Source organism: Narcine bancroftii, chromosome 6 (assembly GCF_036971445.1).
Source record: "Narcine bancroftii isolate sNarBan1 chromosome 6, sNarBan1.hap1, whole genome shotgun sequence".
Classification (NCBI taxonomy): domain Eukaryota; kingdom Metazoa; phylum Chordata; class Chondrichthyes; order Torpediniformes; family Narcinidae; genus Narcine; species Narcine bancroftii.
The window spans coordinates 207,088,365-207,116,245 of NC_091474.1; the positions used below are offsets into that span (position 1 = coordinate 207,088,365).

At 42.7% G+C, this 27,881-nt stretch overlaps 1 protein-coding gene across 1 annotated transcript in view; it reads left to right on the plus strand.

Annotated features, from left to right (window-relative positions):
• The first annotated feature begins 2,227 nt into the window (after positions 1 to 2,227).
• The window catches only part of ube2j1 (ubiquitin-conjugating enzyme E2, J1), a 37,519-nt gene continuing 11,865 nt past the window's right edge, over positions 2,228 to 27,881 (plus strand). The window contains exons 1-6 of the mRNA XM_069887338.1: positions 2,228 to 2,336; positions 14,720 to 14,793; positions 18,434 to 18,565; positions 21,953 to 22,037; positions 22,881 to 22,986; positions 26,844 to 26,973. Coding sequence (XP_069743439.1) covers positions 2,306 to 2,336; positions 14,720 to 14,793; positions 18,434 to 18,565; positions 21,953 to 22,037; positions 22,881 to 22,986; positions 26,844 to 26,973 — 558 coding nt within the window. The 5' untranslated portion in view covers positions 2,228 to 2,305. The remainder of the gene's footprint in view (positions 2,337 to 14,719; positions 14,794 to 18,433; positions 18,566 to 21,952; positions 22,038 to 22,880; positions 22,987 to 26,843; positions 26,974 to 27,881) is intronic.

The following is a 27,881-nucleotide window of genomic DNA, read 5'->3' on the forward strand; positions in this document are numbered from 1 at the left end:
AGCAAGGGACTAGGAGCCGCTGAACTCAGCGGGGTGCACCACCTCCGATGTCCCTCTTCTCGCCTCCCCTCACGGCCGGAGTGTAGATCCCGGACGAGCCCCCATTTGTCAGAAATAAAACTTCTCACACATGAGTCTCTTTAAAACTGATGACACGACAAGCTTTATTTACAAGTCTGCAGAGTTGGACTCAACTGGCTTCTCACCAGTTAAGCCCCGATACATACAGTGCATTGATTTTTATACCCTTGTTGTTTGCCCTTCCCCTTCTTATTAATACTGTTTTAATTGGTTAGTATTGCAAAAGCATTCTAAGTACAACTGCATTTTTAATTATCACGTTCGTTACGTACGCTGCGAACTCTACATACACTAAATTCTGTTTCTCACCCTTCTTATCAATCTTTTGTCTCCTGCATGTCTCTCACTATGACCATGAAAAGATATGTTTAAAAAAAAAACATATCCAGCTGAACTTTTTGTCCTTGGCTGCTAGTAAGCTCCCTGTCCGTTCTGGCTTCCCTTTTTATGATTAATCATCACATTTTAACTTAAGCCATTTTAACCTAAATTCTCTATCTATAACAACAACTGCAATTGGTTCCTTGACTTCCTCGTCAGAAGATCATGGTCAGCACGAATTAGAAGCAACATCTCCTCCTCACTGACAATCAATACAGGCGAATGAAATTTCCTTTAGTCTGTGCAAGGCAAAAAGTCTCCATTAGTATTGTCTATTGTCCTTACAGTAAGAGAAAGAGAAGTCAGTGTCATTACGCCCTTTCATTCCCAGGCTCTGCCTGGAGACCAGCTGCAAGTGCAGAGGGAAAAATATAAATGTATCTTTCATGGAGCAGAAGGCTGCTCTTGTGTCACGTTCACGTTGAGCAACACCAGAGCCAATGGAGGCATGGCGACTAGAGCCGTGGCGCCGCCTGTCCTAAATACGCGGCAGAGCAATGGCTGTCTTCCCTACCCATAATCCCTCATGCAGTTGGGACTGCTCTGTGTTTCCCAGAACGATCCCAGCTGTGTGCTGGGAATTACTCTGACACGTTTTGAGCTGCTAACAAGTAGCCCCGAAGGCGGAAGCGGACCGGCGAAGTGCCAGGGCAGCCAGCGGGACTGACACGGTCACAGGCTGCCCTGACGGCCCCTGCCCAAGTGGGTCATGGAGGGAGGGTATGAGTGGGGAGATGGGTCGCGGGCTGCCAGTGTCAATGCGAAATCATCAGCCCGTCCCTAGCCGGCAGGTTGCAGCGACGTGTCATTCATGTGAGGCGGTGTACCGCAGCACTTCGCCAATGATCCCTCCCTGAGAGGGATTGCAGTCAGCGCCATGGCGTATTCACAGGGGTAATTCTCCCAATGTCAGGGCGGAGAATCTCTGCCTTTACGTTGGACTTTTTCACTGCATGAAAGGGCCTACTAAGTTCTGTGGATGTCTCCAATGCTCTCACAGCTTCTGCAGCCCCTATTCTATCTATTGGCAACTCACTGATCCAAACCTCCAATACAATCAGGAAGTCTTCATCATCCTAAGCCCTGGTTGAGCCCTTCTTGCCCCCAGCATCCCCTCTAATCCTGGTTCGGATACCTGGCTCCCAGGGGCCAGTCTCCAGCGGCCCACAGCAATGGTGCTCACAGCCCACAAGTGTGTGCGTCCCCTTCGACTGCTGAGCTCCTAACTTGTCAGCTGGAGGGTCACCTCCTAGTCTTTCTCCTCAGCAGGGTTCTCCCCATTTTCTGGCGCCCTGTGCCGTTCCAGTGCTCACCCGGAGGCCGCTCCCATTGCAGGTGCCACCATCCCGTGTGCAGTCCTCCCTGGTTGAGATTTTTAAATAATAAGCACGGTATGATGCACCCACGGGCCGTTGAAAGCCTGTGCGGAGCCGTCGGGATTAAACCCGTACGTTTGGACCCTGCGGAGGAGCGCAGTCTCCCCGCTCCCCCTTTCCCCGGGTCCTGCCGTTCCAACTCATGTGAGTACCAACATTCTTGTTCTGACTGCCATGTCTATTGGGTTCATGCACAGAAATACGACGCAGCAAAGGCCCGGACACAGCAAGCCAGCTAGCGTGTGACATGGCGCAGCCGCGACGCCCTCTCTTTGCGGTCGCTTTTCATTGGTGGAGGCGCTCGAGCCCGTCCTGAGCCACGTTGAAAAGACCCAACAAGCTACTCCGCCTCTCACGTGGGGAGATGCGAGACGCCTCCGCGGAGAGCGAGCGGGCTTCGGGGGTTGTGACGTCGTCACGTCTCGCGAGAGCCCGTGGCCGGGGGTGTCGACGTCAGCAGGATCAACATGGAGGTTCAGTACAACCTGAGAAACCCGGGTGAGTGATGCCGACGTTTTGAATCCCAACCGGTGTTCCTCGTCCTCCTTTCCCGGGTCGATCGATTGCGGGAGAATGTAACTCAATCGACTAGTGACTTCGCTGCCCCTAGTGACCGAGTGGACGGGCCCAGCGGCTGGATCCCTTTGGCACTGGGAGGAGGTTCGGAGAGTCCACCTCCAATCCAATTTATTGACATGTCTCATTCAAGCCTTTCATCTCGGTGACACTTGGGTTCACTTCTCCACGCGGCCTCCTCCGGCTCATCAGGCCGAACAGATTCGCTGGATAAACTTTCAGTTAAACATCTGTGAAGTTAAATCCATTCTCTTCGGTTGTTCCAGCCACTTGCCATCTACTTCCAAGCGTTGATTGGAGTAAACTACCCCCCCCCCCCCACTCTCAAAACCTTAAGTAATCCCTTACTGGAATGCTGTAGGTGCTCCGTGGTTAGTAAAGGATTACTTAAGGTTGTATGTGAGTAGGGGGCGGGGGGTGGGGGGGGAGGAGAGAGAGGGGGGGGGGGGTGTTGAGACCACTGGAGTAAACTGATCACCATATGATCAATTGTAAGGTGAAATTTCGGTCCCATGTACTTACCATAGCCATATAACCACTTACAGCACAGAAGAGGCCAGTTCGGCCCTAATAGTCCATGCCGTAGCAACTTGCAAGTCTAAAGCCGAGTACTTTATATCCTGAGACTTAATTCTTTTTTAAACTTCATCTACCCAATTGTTAACAATATCTTATTGTTTATGAAAGTGTACAAATTTTTGGATACTTCATATTTTGCTTTTGTGCAAAATTTCTAGGAATGTGTTGTTTTATATCTGTCTGACATTTTATCAACCTATTTTAAAAATCTGCTCTCCTCAGTCTTTTCCATTCATCCCTTAGTTTGTTCTACAGTTTTAGAATTTTGATCAATGTTTATTGTCCAAGAGCATAAGAAAATAGGAGCTTCAGCCAGCCCTATCTAGGGAGGAGGGTGGGGGGGGGGGGGGGGTTGTGGGTGGCAGAAATTTCTAAACATCTCAGTTTAGAATATTTGGCTCTTGTTTTGGAGTCTGTATTCTGGATTATTTCACTAGTGAAAACAACTCAATGTCAAGTCTGTCTATTGTCTTGTATGTTTGAACACCTGTCTTATAAACTCCAAAGAATAAAGAGCCAAACCATCCAGCTTCTCTTCCTGGGACAATCCTCTTATTACAAGAATTAGCTTCTGGTGAATACGCTTTGCCTCACGGACACCGTGTACAACACCGATTTTTTTTAACCTTTCTATTCGTAATTTTTCTTAATTACGGATTACATAATTTGCTGCCTAATCTGCCTTCTAACCTTTTGCAATTCATCGGCTAGAATACCTGAATGCATCTGAAATGTGCTCATTTGCTGCTTCTCTCTATTTAGATAATAATTGATCTTTTCTTTTACTAAAGCTCTTGACCTTGCATTTGCCCAGATTAAACTCCAATTGTCAGGTTTTCAACAATCTCCCAATCTTTCTATCTCCGATTGCAGAATCACAATGTCCTCGACACAACATGTCCTTCTCCCGATTTTCATATTTTCTTCTTGAACTTTGCTAAACAGAAATTAATGTTTTAGGTCACTAGATCTCATGGTGAAGCTATCAATAATGCAGTATTAAATGAATCTTACAGTTCATTCACATTATGTTACACTTGAAAAATAAATTATTTTTAAAATGTTCAGAAAAAATTGCTGTATTTTTGCATAGGTTTTATTTTTAGAACAGTACAGAATAGGAACAGGCCTTTTGGTCCACAATAAAGTTTCAGTTTCAAATTCTAATAGAAACAGATGCTGAGAAAACAGTAGTGAGTCATTCACTAATATAAATTTGTCTACATGAGAATAAATTTGATTATGATGATGTTGCAGGAAAATGCATTGGCAGCTTGTAATTGGCAGCTGGAATCAAGCATCTTAATTTTGTTCATTCCAGTTGACTACCTTTCATTTTATTAAATTCAATTAATAAATTGTATTAAGTGTGAGAGGTGAGCAGATCATAAAATTCAGCAAAATTGGATATATCAGAAAAAGGGTTTTAAAATTTTGAGGTGATTTATTAAAAAAAATCAACAATCACCATTTGCTGCTATTTCCAGAATTTGCAATATTTTGATATTTAGTTATTTTTGATATTTCTAATCTGAAAATCTTGTAAAATGGTAAGTTTTTTTATTTATTGCATTTTAGAAATAGTAATTTCTCAATGGAATCTGAATTAAAAGGATTAGGAAGTTGGCAAATGGATTTTCAACACACCATAACCAAGAGATGAAAAAAAAACCCTGGAAATAATTAGAATGCATTATCCAAATATCAGATTTTTGTATGTCCTCTGTCTTGGTATTCCTTATCAATCAGAAGTTGTAATGCTCCAGCAGAGTTTAAAGAAAACATCTTGCTAAATTGACTGCAGCTCAAATAATCAGGCATTGCATGTGCTGCTATTGGGATTGTTGGAATACTTATTTTAAGATCACTCAATAGATAGTGTTAATTGGATGCTATTAGTCCAATAGTAAATTGGTTTCAACATTAGTTTGGTTTAAATTGTCAGGGTACCTACATGACATCACATACAACCCTGAGGTTCTTTTTTTCATGTAGGTGAGGCAGAATTACCACCTATTGGTAGTGCAAAAAAAAACTAATGCAGAATGAAAAAAGATCAATAAAATGCACAAGTAAGAGTCCTTAAATGAGTCCTTGATTGAGTTTGTTGTTGAGGCGACTGATGGTAGAAGGGTAACAGCTGTTCCTGAACCTGGTGGTGCGAGTTTTGTGGCACCTATACCGCTTTCCTTATGGTAGCAGTGAAAACAGATGTGCTAGGTGATGTGGATCTTTGATGATTGCTCCTGCTGTCCAATGGCACCCTGTAGGTGTTCTCAGTGGTGGGGAGGGTTTTGCCTGTGATGTCCTGGCCTGTGTCCACTATCTTTTGCAGGGCTTTACCATCAATAATTTGCTGCAGCTTCTACCAGTTTAAGTCTTGTGAAGAACTTTAATATAGTTTGCGTGTACTGGTTCAGAAAAAAAAGTTCCATGTTGTGTGACTGGTTGGACAATGTACAAGTTTGAGAAGTCTGTGGTCAGCTACAGCTGGAGCTAAGCAGCACAGTATAAATTCTTCAGCCAGCCAAGTTTATTTTTATCCAAGTAAAAATAGCTTTTTGGTAATGATTTTCTTTCTAGTCTAATTGCTGTTGGACATTTTTTTTAAAATTAAAAAAAATTGCATTTGATTAGAAGATCAATATAAAGAAATAGTTTTTCCTTATCCATCCCAATATAACGTACTTCCTCAATATCCAATATAAAGATCATTTGCTTCATTGGAAAATAATTATTCTGAGTGGATTATGTTGGCCACTTTGAATAGAGAATCTTTTGCATTGTAATTATGAAAGAAAGCATGGCCTCATTTGGATACTCAAGTGCCCAGCAATGCAGAAGGCTATAGGACATTGCAAACCTAGCCGCATTCATCACAGTCGTGGAGTTCTTGTCCATTGAAGATGTAGAAATTTTAAGAGAGATGTCAATAATTGTTTTCCTACAGAGTGGTGGATACTGGTATTCTTTGCCAGGGATGATGATGGTTTAATAGGGAGATTCAAAAGACTCTTGGATGGGCCAGAAGACCTATTCTGTGCTGTAATATTCTATGTTTGATAAGACCGTCAACACCGTAAAGGATATCTATCACTGTGCTCAAAATCACTTTTGCTGCCATCTTCAGAAAGATGGTGCAGAAGTACAAAGTCCATTACTTTTAGGATCAAAAACAGTTTTTCAACAGCTAACAAGCTCTTGAACTTTCTTGTTCTACTCTAACCCAACCAGAAACTACTCTACAACTGATTCTCATTGATTAACATTTCAACAGCATTGAACTGTACAATTTGCATTTACCAAGTCCTCTTCATCACATTCCCACCCTTGAGATTGACTTGCTTGACTACCAGTTAATCTATGCTCCTGGATAACCCAACTTTCAGAAAAATCGAAAGAAAAATCTTTATAAATGCCTCATAATTTATGTTTCTCAAATCTATTGAACATTAAAGTAAATTGTGTATAATTGCATTTAAAAGTAATAAGTTTTTTTAAAAAAAAACAAATATAATTACACATTTTTTTTCCTTTGCTGCCATTTTTCTCCGTTCAGATGAATGGGGTCAGTGAATTTGTACCAGATCTAATCTGGTGTAATTTCAGCAGCTATTAAGGAAAACTAGGAACTTTGTGGAAGTTGATAATATCCTCCCTCTTCAGTCCAATGGATGGTTCTGGCGTTTCGGGAAGTAAATTGAAAAGAGTCTTCGTGATATGAGCTGCTCCCAGAAGAAACAGACTAAAAATTTACCATTCCCAAGAATTTCTGCAGGTTTTTAACTGTAACAGGTCTTGAGTATTTGGTAATGGCCTCAACTTTGGATGGCAGTGGAGACACCTTCCTGAATAATCCTATGCCCCAAGAAATAAACCATTTCTTGTCCTAAAATTCATTTATCTGGATTGATGGTCAGTCAAAAGTTTTGAAGACGAATAAAAAGTGTACGAAGATGTTCCAAATGTTCTTCCTTAGTCCCACTGGCCACTAAAATGTCGACATAATGAAGACATTTGTTATACCATGTCCTAAAGCATCCATGACCTGTTGAAATGATTGAGCAGCATTCTGAAACCGAATGGCATTTGTAAAAATTCGAACCACCCAAACGAGGTAATTATTGCTATTTTTGGAATGTCTTCTGGCTCTGCTGGTACTTGGTGAAAGCCACACACTGTCTGTTTTGTAGTAATCTCAGGGAAATCTTCCAGCAGCTTGAAGAATTCATCCACTAGTTTACTTAATGCTTAAAGGCGCAGAGCAGGGGTATAGGCGTCTGCCAGGGGAATAGTCTGAAAAGTAGTTCCATCTCTAATCGATGCCCTTTTAAGTTGACGAGGAATGCATGAGCCTGAAGAAATTCTGCACCAAACAAAGGTTGAGATATTGCTGCTATAATAAACGCTGAAGTGTAGAGATGATTCTTGAACTTGACATTCATCTTCCTGGTGCCAGAGGTTGGAATGTTGGAACTGTTAACTGGTTATAGTTGGATGTCCAAGGTAGGATGGTGTGTGTCAAAACCAGTGGGTTGGAAATACCCTAACTTCTGAACCTGTGTCCACAAGTAATTTTTGCTGGGACAGCTGGTCTCGTGTATACAGTTTGCTTGCAGGTTTCTTGCTAACTGCTGCAGCTCTTACTGGCGGTTGGCCTGGGCATTTCCCGCAAACAGGCAGGGTGGAAGGCACTTGTAGGCATTTACTCCCCAACTCCTGTGGTAATAACACCAAGACAAGGTGTCCCAGGCTGCTTGTTTGTTTTGTGGCATTGCCCGCTTGTAGGGAGTGATGTGCTAAGAGCACTAGAGTGACATGGGGTCAATATTGGAGGGGTTGGTTGTGCAGACTTGTCTTTGATTGTTGTGCTTTTTAGCCAGCCATAAAATGTCTGCCTCCGCTGCTACAGCCCTCGGGTCTTCAAATAAATACTTGGATAACAAGAGTCTAATTTCATCTGGTATTAGCTCTAAAAAGAGCTGCTTGAATAACATATTGGGCCTTTTGCCAGCTGCCAGGAACAGCATTTCATCCATTAGTTCTGATGGGGCGCGGTCTCCCAACCCATTGAAATATAGTAGTTTGGCTGCCCTTTCCCAATGGGAGATGTCATATACATGTAATAAAAGTGTTTTTAAAGTGTCATACTTGCTGGTATGTGGTGGATCCCATAGGAATTTGCCAACCCTCTTAGCAACGGCCAGGTCCAAGACACTGACAAGATGTTAATAACGACTGGTGTCCAATTTGACTTTGCAAAGGTGAAGTTGTGCTTCAGCCTGTTGGAAACACAGTTCAAGCTCAGCTGTCCTGAAAGGTGGTAGCTTCACAGCAATGGCAGCAGAATCCATGTTTGTCCCATTGTAGTCACCTTTTGTGGCCACTGGAATTGCAGTGGACATGACAAAATAACCACACAAGGTGTTTTTAGAGTGAATCAAACAAATTTACTCTTCATCACCTGCTCAACTTTTTAAAAGCCCGAATCACCACTCGACCCGTGCTGACATCACACACTAACATCACATGGCTGGTTTGATGCTTTCTGGGAGTTGTAATGCTGCCATAGCACTGCTACAAGCAGGTATTAAGGAAAATTAGGAAATCTGTGAAGTTGATCATATCCTCCCTGAATAAGGCAATGTGCAATCTCCAGCAATGAACTGAGAAAGTTATACTTCCAGTTTCACCCAACTAACCCAGCATGGTTAGCGCAATGCTATTACATCAAAGAAGAGGTACAAGGACTGCCTAAAGAAATCTCTTGGTGCCTGCCACATTGACCACCGCCAGTGGGCTGATATCGCCTCAAACCGTGCATCTTGGCGCCTCACAGTTCGGCGGGCAGCAACCTCCTTTGAAGAAGACCGCAGAGCCCACCTCACTGACAAAAGACAAAGGAGGAAAAACCCAACACCCAACCCCAACCAACCAATTTTCCCTTGCAACCGCTGCAACCGTGTCTGCCTGTCCCGCATCGGACTTGTCAGCCACAAACGAGCCTGCAGCTGACGTGGACATTTACCCCTCCATAAATCTTCGTCCGCGAAGCCAAGCCAAAGAAAGATTACAGTGCCAAAGTCCTTGGTTTGAATCTGGTGCTCTCTGGAATGATTTGGACATTCTCCCTGTGTCTGCATGGGTTTCCTCTGGGATATTTGGGTTGCACAGGCTGATGGGCTGCAAGTGCCCGTTACCCTGCTGTATGTTTGAATGAAGCAGACAAGGCCACCTGCCACCATTACTTCATCCATCGATAAGAGCTCTATCAAGAGTATCCTGCCCAGCTGCAACATAGTTTCTGCGGAGAAATGGATTGGAGGTTAATCCACAGGACTGTAAGAATGGCAGAGAGGATGACTGGAGTCTCCCTTCTCACCCTCCCCAAAAAAAAATCGATGTGATCTACTGGGATAATTGTCTGAAGAGGGTGCGCAAAATCATTGAGGAGCCCTTCCACCCTGCACACAGCATCTTCCAGCTGTTTCTGTCAGGTAAGAGATACTGGAGTATCAGAGCCAGCACTTCTAGGCTGAGGAACAGTTTCTCTCCACGGGCAATGAGAATGCTGAACGACCAAAGGAACTGCTCCCACGAACCATCCGAAACTCTCATATGTACAAAACAATATTTATGTATTTACATAGATGTACTTTTCCTACATATATATTTGTGATGCTCCAGATTTCTCTGCAATTCAGAGAGATGTAGAATTGGAGGAGTTGATGGGAACATGGGGCAAATAAAATAGGATTGGTGCAAATGTTGCTTGATGGTTCATCTGGATGGTGCACGTTTATTGTTGTATGACTTTTATGACACTAATTAATCTTACTGACATATTTTAGAGGGACTAATAGGGTGGATATTGTTAGGAGGTTTTCCTTATTGGGAAGGAGGAATTTCTTCTGACAGTCAAATTTTTGAGATTCTCTATTTGAAGAGTTATGGTCACAGAGTAATTGATTATACTTGATGAGACAGATAATTGAACTACAAGAAAAAAGCGAGAAACGGGGAGAATACAAATATGTAGTATGGAGGTAAATACTTGATCAGCAAGATCCTGGAAGTCAGCCTGAAGAAAACTGAGGTCCTCCATCAGCCAGCTCCCCACCATGACTACCAGCCCCCCCACATCTCCATCGGGCACACAAAACTCAAAACAGTCAATCAGTTTACCTATCTCGGCTGCACCATTTCATCGGATGCAAGGATCGACAACAAGATAGACAACAGACTCGCCAAGGCAAATAGCTCCTTTGGAAGACTACACAAAAGAGTCTGGAAAAACAACCAACTGAAAAACCTCACGAAGATTAGCGTATACAGAGCCGTTGTCATACCCACACTCCTCTTCGGCTCCGAATCATGGGTCCTTTACCGGCATCACCTACGGCTTCTAGAACGCTTCCACCAGCGTTGTCTCCGCTCCATCCTCAACATTCATTGGAGCGACTTCATCTCCAACATCGAAGTACTCGAGATACCAGAGGCCGACAGCATCGAATCCACGCTGCTGAAGATCCAACTGTGCTGGGTAGGTCACGTCTCCAGAATGGAGAACCATTGCCTTCCCAAGATCGTGTTATATGGCGAGCTCTCCACTGGCCACCGAGACAGAGGTGCACCAAAGAAGAGGTACAAGGACTGCCTAAAGAAATCTCTTGGTGCCTGCCACATTGACCACCGCCAGTGGGCTGATATCACCTCAAACCATGCATCTTGGCGCCTCACAGTTTGGCGGGCAGCAACCTCCTTTGAAGAAGACTGCAGAGCCCACCTCATTGACAAAAGACAAAGGAGGAAAAACCCAACACCCAACCCCAACCAACCAATTTTCCCTTGCAACCGCTGCAACCGTGTCTGCCTGTCCCGCATCAGACTGGTCAGCCACAAACGAGCCTGCAGCTGACATGGACATTATCCCTCCATAAATCTTCATCTGCGAAGCCAAGCCAAAGAAGAAGACATTTCTGTCAACCTATTTTCTTTGCCTCTCGTTTCAGCAATGTTTCTTTTCCTCCTGTTTTTATATATCTTCCTATATTTACATCTCCTCCAGACAAATCAGTAACACTGAACAGATCCTGAGCTGTCATCAGCTTCTCTTGTCATGAAGCAAGCTTGATAGAGATAGGGCTTTGCCCTTTGGAGCAATAAAGGTTAAGAGGTGACTCAATAGAGGTATGTAAAATTTATGAGAAGCTTTGATGGGGTAGTCAGCCAGCACCCTTTTGTTTGTGTGTGGCAGGAGCAATAGCAATTACCAGAGGACTTTGGTTTAAGATGTGTGGAGAAAAGTTTAGTGGAAATGTCAGAAGTAGTTTTTTTACTCGAAGTTGTGGTTGCTTGAAATGCATTGCCAGGATTGGCGGTAGAGACTAGTACAATTGGGACATTGAAAAGACTCTTACATTGGCACATGAATGTAAGAAAAATAGGCAATGGGTGTGGGGTTGGTAAAAATTAGATTGTTGTGGAATGGGTTTCCACAGCTCGGCACATCATGGTGGACTAAAGGGTCTGTACTGTGTTGTAAAGTTCTCTGATGGAATGAAGACTTTTTGTTTCCTACCTCCCATTTGCTATATGAAATGTTTGTTTTCCTTTTTGTCCTGGTTCCAATGAAAGGTTATCAATCTAAAATATTGGCTTCCAGATGTTAAAACAGCTGGAGAAACTCAGCAGGTCTTGCAGCATCTGTTGGATGTAAAGATAGCTGCATTCACAGACCTTTGTGTTTTGCTCCCAGATGTTGCCTGACCTGTTGAATGTTTCTTGCATTTTTCTATTGATTTTTCAGATTTTCAGTGTTTTATTGTTTTCATATAATTAGATATAATTTGACCAGTATTTATTTCCTAGTTTTACTAACTTTTAATTTATTGCATTCAGACTGTTAGGAAATAGTATGTGAAATTTATGATTGCTTTGGTATGCTGGGAGGATGGCATTTCAAGCTAAAATGTAATGTTTTTCTTTGCCTATTGTCAAAATTGGCAACAATGACTTGCAGAAAAAATTGATTCTAGGTACAGTTAAAACCCCTTGTATTCATCACTTGTGCAGATTAGTAGATGCTGGATAAGTGAATTTTCCAGTTGCTGAGATTGTTTCACATGATTGTGAATTTTCAATGCTAATTTTAAACCTCTGTATTTTTTACCTATTTATTTTCCAACTTTTTTTGCTGGTTGCTTGAATTCCAGATTACGGGTGTTTTACTGTGTTTAGCATTTATTGACTATGCCTATTTGCTATTGAGAGGGTGGCAATGAGTTGGTTTCTCAAGCTATTTTCAGTCTGTAGTGGTGGTGTTTTAAAATGCTTTTAGATAGCAGTGTTGAGAGCAGTGCTGACTTGGTACCATACCCTCCTTCCTGGGCAACTTGCTGGAAAAGTGCCTTTTTATGAGGGAGTTTCTCTGAAATATGTCCTTGGCCAGCTTGTTATTTGTACCATACATTTTCCAATGATCTCCAACTTTGACTTGTCTTGGATGTAATTCTAATACATGTGATTCCTTTAGCTTTCAATATTTTCACCTTTACTATTCAGCACTGATCAGTTTCCCTTTCTTGAAATCTTTGATTTCATCCATATGGGTTGCTCAGGCTGAAGCTCTTTCACCTTTGCACCTGGGATTCTCTTGTGTGACTTGCAGCTATTTTGTCTCTTTGATTATTAATCAAATCTAAAGTATTTCCTAAACTAATAAATGTAACTGCCTTCTGGGTCAGAATATCCTGAACTCTTTCTCTCTTTGTTGCATTCTATATATCTGTACCTCATAGATCCTTGAGTTGCAGATGCTTAAGATACGTCAAATTTGTTTGCTTGAGAAGTTTGCATTCGACATATTCATTTAGAATTAAGTTGTCCATTTGTGGAAAGTTGGAATGGCTAATCTAGATGTGTTGTAAATGTATTAATTGAATTCAGTCATTGTTGATTGACACTGGCAGTGGCTACAGCTACATCAAAAGTTTTCATTCTTTTGAACCATTGAAGTATCAAGGTGCTTCACAGAAGTATCAAAATAAATTTGATACGAAGCCTTAAGAATATTTCAAAGTTTAGTTGAAGAGGGAGGGTGTCTAGTATTTTGGAAGAGAGAGCTGGAAAGATTTCAGATTTATTGTTAGAGTACATACTTGACCTATCAGAAGTCAAGCAAATGTTTCAAAGCTTGTGGGTAGGAGAACATTGTAGTTGGGTAGGGAATTGAAAAGGAAGAAAAGAAAACATCTCCATTTAAAATTATTATGGTTTTGTGGTGGCCTGCCACTGCGGAGATTGAGCCGGCACATCGCGCGGCCCGTGTGGTAGTAAAACACACTGTCTTCTTCTTTGGCTTGGCTTCGCGGACGAAGATTTATGGAGGGGGTAAATGTCCACGTCAGCTGCAGGCTCGTTTGTGGCTGACAAGTCCGATGCGGGACAGGCAGACACGGTTGCAGGGGAAAATTGGTTGGTTGGGTGTTGGGTTTTTCCTCCTTTGTCTTTTGTCAGTGAGGTGGGCTCTGCGGTCTTCTTCAAAGGAGGTTGCTGCCCGCCGAACTGTGAGGTGCCAAGATGCACGGTTTGAAGCGATATCAGTCCACTGGCGGTGGTCAATGTGGCAGGCACCAAGAGATTTCTTTAGGCAGTCCTTGTACCTCTTCTTTGGTGCACCTCTGTCACGGTGGCCAGTGGAGAGCTCGCCATATAACACGATCTTGGGAAGACGACGGTCCTCCATTCTGGAGACGTGACCCACCCAGCGCAGCTGGATCTTCAGCAGTGTGGACTCGATGCTGTCGACCTCTGCCATCTCGAGTACTTCGACATTAGGGATGAAGGCGCACTGTAACACATCCCTTAACATAGCGAACCAGTGCGGTTGAAAGCTGGAGCAGTACAAGACTATGGTGCTGGCCAAACTGCCCAGCTAACAGATCAGTAACAGGCTGGGAAAGAAGGGTATTCGCATGAAAGAATGTTCTCACCTGCTATTGTTATTCATGTGGCTGATGTCAGCCAATCAAACAAACGGTAGGAACTTCACTGTATAAAAGGAGCCTTTCCAGCCTCAATAAATCTCAGCTTAACCTCTCACACTGTGTGTGTTGTGTGTCTTTGTTCTTTGTAGCAGTCAGCTATAATAAAAAATCAGCTTTGCATGTATGCTGAGTCCTTATGTGAGACAAGATGCAGAATGCTGAACTTTGGATCAATGCAGGCTGGATATGAAGACGTTCAAGACAGCAGCACGATAGTAGCTTAAAAGTACACAAAGATTTCAACAGGGTTAGATGCAAGAAGCAGGACAAACAAGTTAGCAAAGAAGGAAACTTCCAGTTTATTGAGAAATATTTGCATGGTGTCAGTTTATCTATATCAGCAGTATGGCGTAGTTAGAGCTCACATAATTTTGCTTGTATTGATTCTTGTTGGGTTTGAACCGTTTAGAGATGAAAATGGCAGTGTGATATACAGCTAATCCCTTGTAATCACAGTCATTTTAATTGTTTTCTGTTTTTAAATAAAGTGATTAAGTTACCAAATGTATTCTCTTGTTCTAAATCCAAATCAGGCCTTTTTAAAAATAGTGCAGAATTTAGTCTTTAAAATATGATTGAATATTTGGTTAAACACAACAAACTTTCAGTTGCTTATTTGTAGCCATTGTCTAATTTTTTTTTACTTGATGAACTTTAAAAATTTGGATTATTTTTAAGCTGTCAAACGTCTAATGAAAGAAGCACAGGAACTAAGAGACCCCACAGAACAGTACCATGCTCAGCCTTTGGAGGTAAGACTTTTAAAACTCTTGTGTGCATTTAGCTCATGGTATGGAGAAATGAAATTTATGCTCTTGGTTTACAATTGCTAAGTGGTCTAACAGGAGAATCTTTTGTTGTCAGGGTGCTGTTTAAGGTTTAAAGGTTTTGAATGTTTATATTTCCTTTTCTCCTCACGTGTCATGAAAGTGCATCCAGATTTTGTATTTTTAAATTAAAACTTTCATTGGGTTGGTTTGAGTAACCTGCAATGAAGGACATAGTTTATAATTTAAGAATCAGAATTTATCGTCGTGAACAAGTCACAAAATCCGTTAGTTTGCGGCAGCATAACGTAAACTACCTTAAAAATAGTGCACGAAAGGTCAAAGTAAGGCAGTGTCTTTGGTTCATTGATCATTCAGGAATCTGACGGCAGTGGGGAAGAAGCTGTCATTTTGCCATGGAGTGCTCATCTTTAGACTCCTGTACCTTTTTCCCCGATTGTAACTTGGCCTGGGAGGTGGGGGCCCTTGAGGATAGAGGCTGCTTTCTTAAAACACTGCCTTTTGTAGATCTCCTCGATGGAGTGATGTTGCAGACCAAGTTAACAACCCTTAGGAGTTTTTTTTCTTGTCCTGAGGCTTGATGCCTCCATACCAGGCAGTGATGCAATTAGCCAGAATGCTCTCCATGGTAAACCTGTAGAAATTTTCAAGAGTCTTTGGGACATGTCGAATCCCCTCAAGCACCTCACAAAGTATAGCCACTGGAGAGCCTTTTACATGATTGCATCGATATGGAGGCTCCAGGACAGATCCTTGAAGATGTTGACCCCTCAAGGAATTTGAAGTTCTTGACCCTCACCACAACTGAGCCATGGATGAGGGCTGGTTCATGTTCTCCTGACTTCCTCCTGAAGACTACAATCACTTCCTTGGTTTTGGTAACGTTGAGCGTAAGGTTGTTGGTGTGATACCACTCCACAAACTGATCCATCTCCCTCCTGAACACTTCCTCATTGCTGCTTGTTATTCTGCCAACAACTGTGGTGTCATTGGCAAATTTGTAGATGGCACTGGAATTGTGCCTGGGAATACAGTCATGGGTATATAGTGAGTAGAGCAGTGGGCTAAGCACACATCCTAGAGACACGCCTGTGTTGATAGTGTGGGGGAAGAGACATTATTTCCAATTTGTACTGCCTGTGTACTTCCAGTGAGGAAGTCGAGGATCCAATTGCAGCAGGGTGCAGAGGCCCAGGGTTTGGAATATGTTGACCAGCACTGAGGGAATAATGGCATTGAAGGCTGAGCTGTAGTTGATGAAGAGCAGCTGTGTGAAGGAGTTGCTCTTTTTGAGGTGATCCAGAGCTGAGTGGAGAGCCAGTGATATTATGTCTGGTGTGGAACAATTGTGACAATGGGTGAATTGCAGTACGTCCAGTCCTTTTAGTCATTCTTGGAATAATTTAATGTAGACATTTAGCATGGTAACAGGACCACTTTAGCATGGGCCATTCAGCATGGTAACAGGGCCACTTTAGCATGGGCCATTCAGCATGGTAACAGGGCCACTTTAGCATGGGCCATTCAGCATGGTAACAGGGCCACTTTAGCATGGGCCATTCAGCATGGTAACAGGGCCACTTTAGCATGGGCCATTCAGCATGGTAACAGGGCCACTTTAGCATGGGCCATTCAGCATGGTAACAGGGCCACTTTAGCATGGACCATTCAGCATGGTGTCAGGGCCACTTTAGCATGGGCCATTCAGCATGGTAACAGGGCCCATTTAGCATGGGCCATTCAGCTTGGTAACAGGGCCCATTTAGCATGGGCCATTCAGCTTGGTAACAGGGCCCATTTAGCATGGGCCATTCAGTTTGGCAGGGGCCTGTTTGGCAGGGGCCTGTTTGGCAGGGGCCCGTTTGGCAGGGGCCCGTTTGGCAGGGGCCCGTTTGGCAGGGGCCCGTTTGGCAGGGGCCCGTTTGGCAGGGGCCCGTTTGGCAGGGGCCCGTTTGGCAGGGGCCCGTTTGGCAGGGGCCCGTTTGGCAGGGGCCCGTTTGGCAGGGGCCCGTTTGGCAGGGGCCCGTTTGGCAGGGGCCCGTTTGGCAGGGGCCCGTTTGGCAGGGGCCCGTTTGGCAGGGGCCCGTTTGGCAGGGGCCCGTTTGGCAGGGGCCCGTTTGGCAGGGGCCCGTTTGGCAGGGGCCCGTTTGGCAGGGGCCCGTTTGGCAGGGGCCCGTTTTGCCCTATGAGCCCATGCCACCAAATTGACCTACCACCCCCAGTATTTTTCTTTTGAAAGTTGGGAGGAAACAGGAGCACCCAGAGGAAACCCGTGCCGACATGGGGAGTATGTACAAACTCCTTACGGACAGCTCACAATTTGATATCTGGTCCCAGTCGTTGGCACTGACAGCATTGCGCTAAGCGTGCTGCTGTGAATTGTATAGTCTATTGTGCTGGAATATGTTCAAAATTAATTTCTCTCTGTATTTCAGGAGCTATTATTTACAACAACCATTCTCAATGGGGTGGGGGTACAGCACATTTAAGTGAAAGACTGGTTTTCTTTTTACTCCGTGTAACATTAATGTTTTTATGTAGTTGGGAGGAAAGTATGGGGGAAAAAAAACAAAACTTGCTGCTTTACAGGGAAGGGGGGGGGAACGACAAAAATTTAGAGTAAGTTTTAACGGGGCCACAGCCATGAAACAGTTGAGATTGGCTGGCTTACAGGATCATACCAACCTTGTTCAACCTTGTGTTGAAATGTTATTTAATTAGTGGAGATCTCTGTGGATAAACTTGTGCAGTGAACCACAAACACTGCTATGGGAAGCTGTCTTTTGCCACAGGCGGAAAAGTAAAAGCCATGGATATAGCTGGTTCTTGCCATAGTCAGTAAGCTATCTTTGCTGTTTGGATGTACATCATGTGCTCTCTCATTGAGTATCAGTAGCCTCTTCTTCTGAGTGCAAAAATCAACCAAGGATTCCACCACTAATTTCTGAACACTAACTCTGGTGATCTGGATGTGAGCGATTAAAATGTGTTGGATAAATTCTGTATAGCTCGAATTAGTCTACACACAAGATCACTGTCTTGGGAGGGTGATTGAGTGGACAGGGACCACAGAAGGAGAGTGGGAAGCTTGGATCTTTTGGTGCTGATAAATTATTGGGAATTTAAGTTGGTGCTGCCTGGATCATCTGTAGCAGGGGCCATTTGTGAAGCAAGGCCTGGGAGATCCTCCAGGACAGCCATTCTCAGCGGTGGCCCTATGGCTCCCCTGGGGTCACAGCACATTCAAGTCAAAGTCGTCTTTTCGCATCAGTTAACATAAATATTTTGTTTTTGCTGTAGTTGATAGGAGATAAGTAGGGAAGAAACCAAAACTTAGCGGCCTCACAGGGAAGGGGGCCCATAAACTTTGACCAGAGTCCTAAGGGGCCATAGCCAAAAAAGATTGAGAATGACTGCTCCAGAATACTGAGCTCTGAGCCTGGTGTAATCAAAAGATTTACCACAGTGGTTTATACAAGTTAAAGTGGGTATTATTCATCTCCTGAGGTGGATAAATGCTGAAGAAATATACTAAGTTTCTACCTTTAATGACTTTGGCTTCTTGTCACTACATGATGCCATTTGTACCTTATTTTGTTTTTAGGATAATCTATTTGAATGGCATTTTACTGTCCGAGGTCCTCCAGATTCTGACTTTGATGGTGGCGTATACCATGGTCGAATTGTGCTTCCACCAGAATATCCCATGAAACCACCCAGCATTATTCTTCTAACAGTAAGACATTAAGTTCTTCTACATGTTATTCACCTCGTGTCAGCATACCTGTACTTAACACAATTGAACCTTTGGACTATTGCCTGGTTTCAATCAATTAAAGCAGGTTAATTAGAAATGATTCCATTTGGTTGAGGGATCAAACCAGATTGGTGCATTCAGCAAACTCTTTCCTCCAAGTAATATAATGGGATCCTTTACACCTACCTTGACAGGCAAGCTGATTCTTGAATGTCTCATGGATGTTGTGGTGAAATGTTGAGCTATATTGTGTATGCCATATCCTATGTGGGACTTGCTCCCCTATGCATCTGAGGTGGTTACTTAAGAGTGAGAATGAACAGAGGGACTTGGAGTCCAAATCCATGCATCCCTCAAAGTTGTCACACAGGTTGATAGGATAGTTAAGAAGGCCTGTGGGATGCTGGGCGTCATTCATAGGGAGATTGAATTCAAGAGTAGAGCAGTTGTTGCAACTTGACAAATCTCTTGTGAGACCACACTTAGAGTATTGTGTTCAGTTCTGGTCACATCATCAGGAAGGATTTGGAGGCTATGTATGGAGAGGGTACAGAGGAGATTTACTAGGATGTTACCTGGATTGGAAATTAAGTCTTGTGTAACCGGGTTAGCAGAGCTGGGACTTTTTTCTTTGATGTATAGAAGGATGAGAGGAGACTTAATAGAGGCCTACAAGATTATGAGAGACATAGATAGGGTGGACAGCAGCTTCTTTTTCCCTGGGCAGGAATAACAAATACATGGGACATGAGAATAAAGGGAGGGAAGTTTAGGAGAGACAACAGGGGTAAGTTTTTTTTTACACCGAGAGTTATGGGTGCCTGGAATGGTGGTGGAGGCTGAAGCATTAGGGTAATTTAAGAGACTCTTTATGCTTTCACACTTCCTCTGAAAGCCAGTATTTATTTGCCTTTTTTTTTAAAACCATTTCATTTACCTGTTTGAACATGACCAACAGGTATAGGGGTACTTTTCATCCCCTGTACTTACCCACCAAAGTAAGTAGTATCAGAGCCGATGTGTTTTGCATCAGCTCCATTGTAAAAGCTTGCCCGCCTTCCCCGGATGCCAACACTTTAAAGCTGCAGGTTTTGACTCCTTTTGCACTGGGATGGCGGGCCCCTATGTAAAAGATCACCGTGAACTGGCTTATCTTGGCTCAGTGAACTCTCTGATCTGACCCAGCTTTAAACACTGATTATTGCCATGCCAATTTACTGGGATCTCAGTGTGAAAGCACCTTACTTAGACAGGAACATGGATGGAAGAAAAAGAGGGTTACAGGTTAGGGAGGGTTTAGTACTTTTTTAAAGGAATATATAGATTGGCACAGCATCAAGGGCATTTGAGATGCTGTGTTGAGATGTCAGGTGAACCAAACTAACAATTGTTTTTGAAACCTAACCACTTTGAGAGGGTACAGATGGAAGAGATTTAATTTTCTGCTGGCAAAATAGCTGAATGATGATGAAAAATTGTTTTAAAAAAAACAAAATTTAAAAAAAAAAATTATTGGGTAATTTTCAAAAAAATGTCTTCATACGCAGATGCTGAATTCTAGGTGCATTGTATTTGCATTTATTCTAATCAGTATCACTCTTCATGACCTGGTGTATTGTACAGCAGGATTTCAACTGAATTCACTTTCTGTACATGCCATAGTTTGGCCTGCAATTGTAAGCCAGGTAATAGCGCAGTACCCATTGCTGTTAGTTACAAAATTTTTTTTGTTCTAACGTGGAGGATTTATTCAATGTTTCAATTCAAGTTTATTGTCTTGTACGCAAGTATATTAGTGCACCAAAATTCTGTCATGATAAAAAGGTAACCCAGCGAAATCTGATCACACTCTTGTTCATAGACTCACTTGTGTTTTAGTTTTAATCTTTCTGTCACATTATTTAAGAAGCAGGGTAATCTATCCTTTGTATCATTTCCTTGTACTTGCTGGCAATATTAAGTATCAACTGAAACCCAAAAATGGTTCCTGAAGTATCCCGTTAGTTAACAAATATGAGAAAATTCTCTTTTCATCCATCAGAGATTGTGTTGATTGACTTTTAACCATATAACCATTTACAGCACAGAAGGGCCATGTCGGCCCTTCAAGTCCCTACTGGTTCACTTAAACAACTCCACTAGCTCCTCCGCAAACTCCTGAGGAAGTAGAGGCTTTTTTCATGATGCCATTGGTGTGTTGATTGGCATGAGGCTGAGAGGTTTCCAGGGATTATGGTTACAATCAGATCAACCATTACCTAGTTCAAGTTTATTGTCACATGTACCAAGGGTTACTGAGTCTGGAGAATTTGATCAAACAATTGATTCAGCAAATTTTCTAATAGAAATTTTAAGTATTGTTATTACAGGTGCCTAACCTTTTATCCGGGATCGTCGAGACCTGACAACTGCTATTGTTTAGAATCTTCTGGATTTTGGAATCATTTTAATTTCGTCGCTTTAAGCAAAATGCCTCGGTCCTAGCCCCCAGCCCTTTGTCGTGCTTCTTCCCCACCCCCCCAACCAAAAGCTGGTCCTAAACTATTTTGCACCTTTGGCCAGGCTGAACGTGGGGGTGGGATGCTGGCCGGGGTGAGCATGGTTCAATGTGTGCCATACAGGAGGCTCTTGACCAGCGTGTTGGTCAGGTGGAGGTCGGAGTCGGCAGTGGCCCGGGAACTCTTCTGAAAAAGCAGCCATCCTTAGCTGCTCGGAGCCAGTGGCCAAACGGAGCAGAAGGCTGGACACGAGTTGCAGAAGGGGCAGGCCATCAGTACGATGGAGCCGCACGCTGGTGACTTTCAGGCACTCCACCAGCTCATCCCAGCAGCGCAGTACCCTCCACTACCCCCCCCCCCCCCACCCCCACTAAAACTAACTCCTGATGCTGCAGCAGGTGTGAAGAGGCTGGAGTTCACATCACTCTGGATTGTGGCAACGACTCAATGCAGGAGCAATGGCTGTCAGCCCCAGAGTGGTTCTAGCTGTGTGGGGGTGGGGGGGGGGGGGCGGAATTGTAGGTAAGAAAGATTGCTATTGCTGCCACATTGAGCCAGCTGCTGCCTGCTTCTCTCCCACCAGGTCCTGGGAGCTGAGAGTTATCTCCACTGAAGGTAAGAAAGGGCTTCCATGAGGGTGAGGACAGGGACTTATGGGGGAGGATCTCCCACTGAAAACGGAGAATTTGTGGCAGAAAATTAACATTACTTATGTGTAATGCCATCTACTGAAAAAAGTGCTGGTGTTTGGAATCCCTGATAATAAGTTAGGCACCTGTATATTTCTTTGATTGTTTTGGAAATGTTAAAGATAATTGGAAAAGATCAGAAATTTTGCAAAAATCCACCAGGTTCTTTTTTGTTTCAGCCAAATGGAAGGTTTGAAGTAGGAAAGAAGATTTGTCTGAGCATTTCTGGACATCATCCTGAAACCTGGCAACCATCCTGGAGCAGTGAGTATCATCTAAAATCTAAGTTCTAAATGTAAATGAGCACTTCCAAAGATGTTGTATCGTGGGACATGAACATTGTGTTTTATTGTGTTGTAGTGCATCTTTCGTTGTCGATCCTTGCATCCGATGAAATGGTGCAGCCAAGATAGGTAAACTAGTTGACCGTTTTGAGTTTTGTATGCCCGATGGAGATGTGGGGGGGGCTGGTACATTTACCACCGCCAGTGGGCTGATATCGCCTCAAACCGTGCATCTTGGCGCCTCACAGTTCGGCGGGCAGCAACCTCCTTTGAAGAAGACCGCAGAGCCCACCTCACTGACAAAAGACAAAGGAGGAAAAACCCAACACCCAACCCCAACCAACCAATTTTCCCTTGCAACCGCTGCAACCGTGTCTGCCTGTCCCGTATCGGACTTGTCAGCCACAAACGAGCCTGCAGCTGACGTGGACATTCCCCCTCCATAAATCTTCATCCGCGAAGCCAAGCCAAAGAAAAGAAAGTGCATCTTTAATGCTGACACAATACAATTGATCTGCTATAATGGAGAATTACATTTGTGTTTTTTGGGACAAGTCTCCCTTTGTGGTCATGCAACGGTGGGAAATTTAAGAATCAGACAGTTTCTTTTTTGAATTCCCAAAATGCACGCTGTGAGACCAAAAGCAAAACCAAACTTGTGTGTGCCAATATTTTTAATTGCGGTTTCTTTTCAATCACCTAATAGCTTAACTTGTAGAAATTATGTTGTATGTTTATAGCTCTGAAGTTCTAAAAGGAATATGAAGTTACTTTCCAATTTGATTAAAGTCACTGCTTTAAACCACACGTATTTTTTTCCTAGTACGGACTGCATTATTGGCCATTATTGGTTTCATGCCAACAAAAGGAGAAGGAGCAATTGGTTCTCTGGATTACACTCCTGAGGAGAGAAAAGCACTAGTCAAAAAGTAAGATTTTGTTTGATGTACATCATGCAAGAACACCAATTGTAGGACAGTTGCAGGTTATTTGAGAAAAATTGTTGTAGTTGCCCCGCTCTACCCTCTTTTGCTGGAAAAATGTTCTAGGCAGAAAGTGTACATTTGTATTTTTTTTAAAAAACTATTGAATAGAAAAATCCATAAAATGCAAAATTGAGAACCCACTATCAAATTAAGTTTCATTTGAAAGTAACCGAGACCGATTGATGAATTGAAGCATAACACTTGCATATTGAACAAATCCAAATCTGTGGATCATTGTTTCAAGCTTTATTAACTTCAGTCTTGATGATGAATGTAATTAATTGGTTACTTGTTATCCAAGATTATTATAGTAATGAAACTATCAATTTATTTATTTATTTATTTGTGTGTGTGAATACTTGTCCTGCATATGTATTGTTTGCCTGTATGTAAATTCGCACCCACCCCCACCCCCCCACCCCCGGCAAATATCTGCAGGCTGCAGAACCTTACTTCCTTTAACCTGTCTCAAGAAAATCCTGTCCAACGACCACCAGTATGTAACCTGTACTAGAGGTCCCAGTACACTGGATCACTGCTACACCAAGATGAGGGAGGACTACTGTTCTTTCCCAAGACCATATTTTGGCAAGTTGGATCATTTGGCAGTGCTCCCTTCTGCCTTCATACAGACAGTGCCTAAAAAACAAGGCTCTGGAGTTCAGGACAGCTAGAAGGTGGTCGCAATAGGCTGAAGAACAGTTGCAGGACTCCTTTGATTGGGTTGTGTTCAAGGACTCACCTGAGGATCTGAATGATTACACCAGGGCTGTCACAGACTTTATCAAAAAAGCTGTGGATGAGTATATCTTCACCAAATTATTCATGGTTTTCTCTAACCAGAAGCTCTGGATGAACAATGAAATCCAAAACCTGCTGAGATCCAGATCACAGACATTTAAGTCCATAAATCCCGATTCCCTACAGAAGGAGCAAGTATGACCCACAGAAAGCCACCTACCGGTGAAGTGGAGTTTCCGGACGAAAATGGAAACCATGAGGGATACCTGACAACTGTGGCAGGGCTTCCTACTTAACACAGCCTACTACAAAACAAAATCTGGTGCAGTAGAAGACAGCAAGGCTTTACTTCCTGACGAACCTCATGCCTTCTATGCCTGATTGACCACAAGAGCAAGAAAGAACCACCACTATGCACCCCCATGTCCCTTGATGATCCTCTCCTATCTGTATCCAAAGATGATGTGTGTCCTGCGTTCTGGAGAGTGAATTCGAGGAAAGCATCTGGTCTGGACAGAGTATAGTTGTGTATTTAAAAACCTGCTGATCAACTTACCAGTGTATTCATGGATAGCTTCAACATTTCACTCCAGCAAGGTGTGGTACCCACCTGTTTCAAACAGCTGTCAATCGTACCGGTGCCCAAGAAGAGTGTGGTAACCTGCCTAAATGACTGTTGTCTAATGACACTCATCAACAGTGATAAAGTGATTTCCTATCATCTCCTGTCTGAGCGGCAAAATGTATCCATTCAAGTTTGCCTTTCATAGCAACAGGTCTATGGGGGATGCCATCTCACTGGCTCTGCACAACCCTGGAACACCTGGACAGCCTAGATGCATACATCTAGATGCTCATTATCGGCTACAGTTTGACATTTAACACCACCAACCCCACAAAACTGATCAGCATTTCCATGACCTGGGACTCAACTGTGTAATTGGATTTCCTTACTTAACAGACCACAATCGGTGAGGGTTCAGTGGGTTCACAGAGAGACGAGTCTGGACACAAAAGTTACAATCAGACACCACTTTTATTAACACACGAGGGACAAACTAGGAAGGACTTTAAACCGTACACAATTACTAATTCACGTTAGCGTCTATGTAGACATTCACCTCGGACATCGGTTAGAGTCTGACAATGATAAACCTATATTTGACCCCGCTCATGCACTACATACACAGTTTCGCGTAAGTAATGATATAGACGTTGTCTTTGGACATCAGTTATACTCCGACAAAGGTAAACCTCTGTTTGACCCCACTCACACACTATAAACAGGGACTCTTATACATACCTCCAGTTCCTTGATCAAGGAGAGTGTGGTTCTACTGCAAGTATTGATCTATTGCAATACTATGGCTCAGCTTCAGTGTAGTGTACACCTTACCCGTGACCCTTCCAGCGACGTCCATGTTAGAGTCCTGGCATTGAGTGGTGTCTGGGGCTTGGACCACAAGGCAGAGAGGAAGAATGTGCTGTGTGTTGGCGCTATGTACAGTGCTAATCTGTGCTTGTAGCCAATAATGACCCTAGGTGATTTAAATTAGTCAATGGCAAGGTGTGCACTAATGGGTGGCCAGAGACCAACCTTGATTGACAGGTGATATAATTTCCAAATAAGTTGCAGATGGGAAGGACATGCGACCACCCGCAATATGTACATTCCAGACAGGCAGGCAGGCCATGTTTCTTCCATGCACAACAATTAGTAAGAACATCTCCACAATTGCCATCAGTACCGGAGCACCACAGGGCTGTGTTCTTAGCGCCCTGCTCTACTCTCTACGTCTATGACTGTGTGGCTTGGTATGACAACAACCCCAACTACAAATTCATTGATGATTGTACTGTAGCAGGTTGTACAAAAAGGAGTGATGAGTCCGCATACAAGAAGGAGATTGAAAACTTAGCTGAATGGTGCACCAACAATGTCACCAAGCTTGACTTTGCAATTGAAATCTATCTGAGTGCTAGTAATTAGGCATGTCAAGATATTGTGTTGTTTCACTCAATTGTAACCTATTTGGTGTTGAAATTATTAAATAATTTAGCAAGGCAACTTTCCTGGTCTAGTTAATTCTTTGCTCCTAGACACCTTTCTACCCTCTTAAAGTAAGGCCTCCTTAGTATAATATCCATTATAGCTTCTTCATCTGCATCTTTGCTATTTCCAATATCCATTTTTCTGATTTATATAAAAACAAAAATTAGACATACACCACTGTATCAGACCATTTTGGCCCACAAGTCCATGCGTCTAATTAATCTACACCCCAGGTACATTTTGAACAGTGGGAGGAAACTGGAGCTCCTGGGGAAAACCCATGCAGACACAGGGAGAGCGTACAAACTCCTTACAGACAGCGCAGGATTCGAACCCCAGCCTCTGTAAAGACGCTGCACTAACCGCTACGCCAACCATGCCACCGTTTTTAATTTTAATTTCCAGCATCTCTTTGTTGATAACTTCAGATGTGCCCTATTTTGCTTTCAACTATTCCAAAGCACTCTTGCCTGGTTTCCCATTTCAATCCCATGTCAACTCAAGCCCAATTGTTCTGCTGCTCTTACTTGTACAACTACTACCCCTATCCCTGCTGATTTGTATTGAATCATCGTCTTCTAATATTGCAAATTTAAAAATTTCATCCTCATTTTATTTACTGTTGTTGCATGTGTGAATGAAATGCTTTACTCTGTTATGTTAACATGACAATATTCTGTGCAAAATTCTCCAATCTGTTATTCTGTATTAAAATTTTTGCTAAGCCATATTGTTTCTAAGGTTTGAGACTGGATTTCTTATTTCAAATCAGTATATGAAATGTTATTAATAACACTGTACCAAATAATACACAAAAAGGAGGGACAACTTTTGCTGAATAGTTGCAAGGAGTTGCTTTGAGAAAAGAAGCTTGCTAAGGGACCACTTTTTAAAGAATATTTATCACTTCTACTGTAATGAACAGATTGCGGAGTCACGAGCTTATCAAAAATTAAAATTAAAATGTTGCTTAAAAAAAACTTAATTTAATGTTCTGATGATTTAGATCACAGGACTTCAACTGCGACATTTGCGGCTCTCAAATGAGGACTGCGTTGCTCGCATGCACAGAAAGTAGCATTCCAAGTCCAGCTGATGTGGAAGCCAAAGAATTAGCAAAACAAATTAATTTTAAGGTAAGTTGCTTTATAAATTTGACAATGGACATAGAACTACCAGTAATGCATGCATCTGACAAACAAATAAAGGAAAAATTAAATCTGAAAAATCAGTTTGATTACATTTGCATAATGACGCTGTATGTTGTGTGCTAACGTTTTATTGCATTAGCCAGAACCATGCTAGTCAGTGGTATCTTAAAGGAGCATTGGGATTAGGAGAAATTGAGGAGATAATTCCATCTGAAGGTTCTGTAGCCAGTGGTGGAAGAATTAAAATTTGAAATATTTAAGTTCTTAGAATTGTAAAGACAGTGGAGCAAAGACGAAGATATCGTTGAAGGCTTCAGCAGCAGTTGAAATTGGAGATGGAAAGAAATGGTTTTGATGAGACTGCAGTGTTTTGATTCCCAAATGATTCAAATATGCACCAATCATGAAAACAGGCTGTTTTAGAGGTTGAGGGAATAATGAGATAACTGTTGGTATAATTTGTGCAGTTGACGGTTTATCTGAATAATGTTGCCCAGAGATGAGATTTCAAAAGTGAGAAGATAAGGCTTATCTTTTATTGCAAGTGGTAATATGTACTGTGTACGTCCGCATACAAGGCAACTGTATGTTTAAGACGACCCCACAGAATTTCCACTTAAAATGTAGATTTTGAGCTATACTCGCTGCTTAAGACCACCCCACGTCTGGCATTTCCCCATTAGTCTTTTACCAACCATCACACTGACAAGTGGAGAATGCTGTTAATCACACTACAGGTACTAAGCGACACAGTCTTGGATATTTAAAATGTGGACAATTAATTTCAAGTAATGGCAAAATGTCAATTACCTACCATAATATGCATCAAACATTCATAGCTGGTCTAACGTAAAATATTAATGATGTTTCTTAAGTGTTGGTTATTTTATACA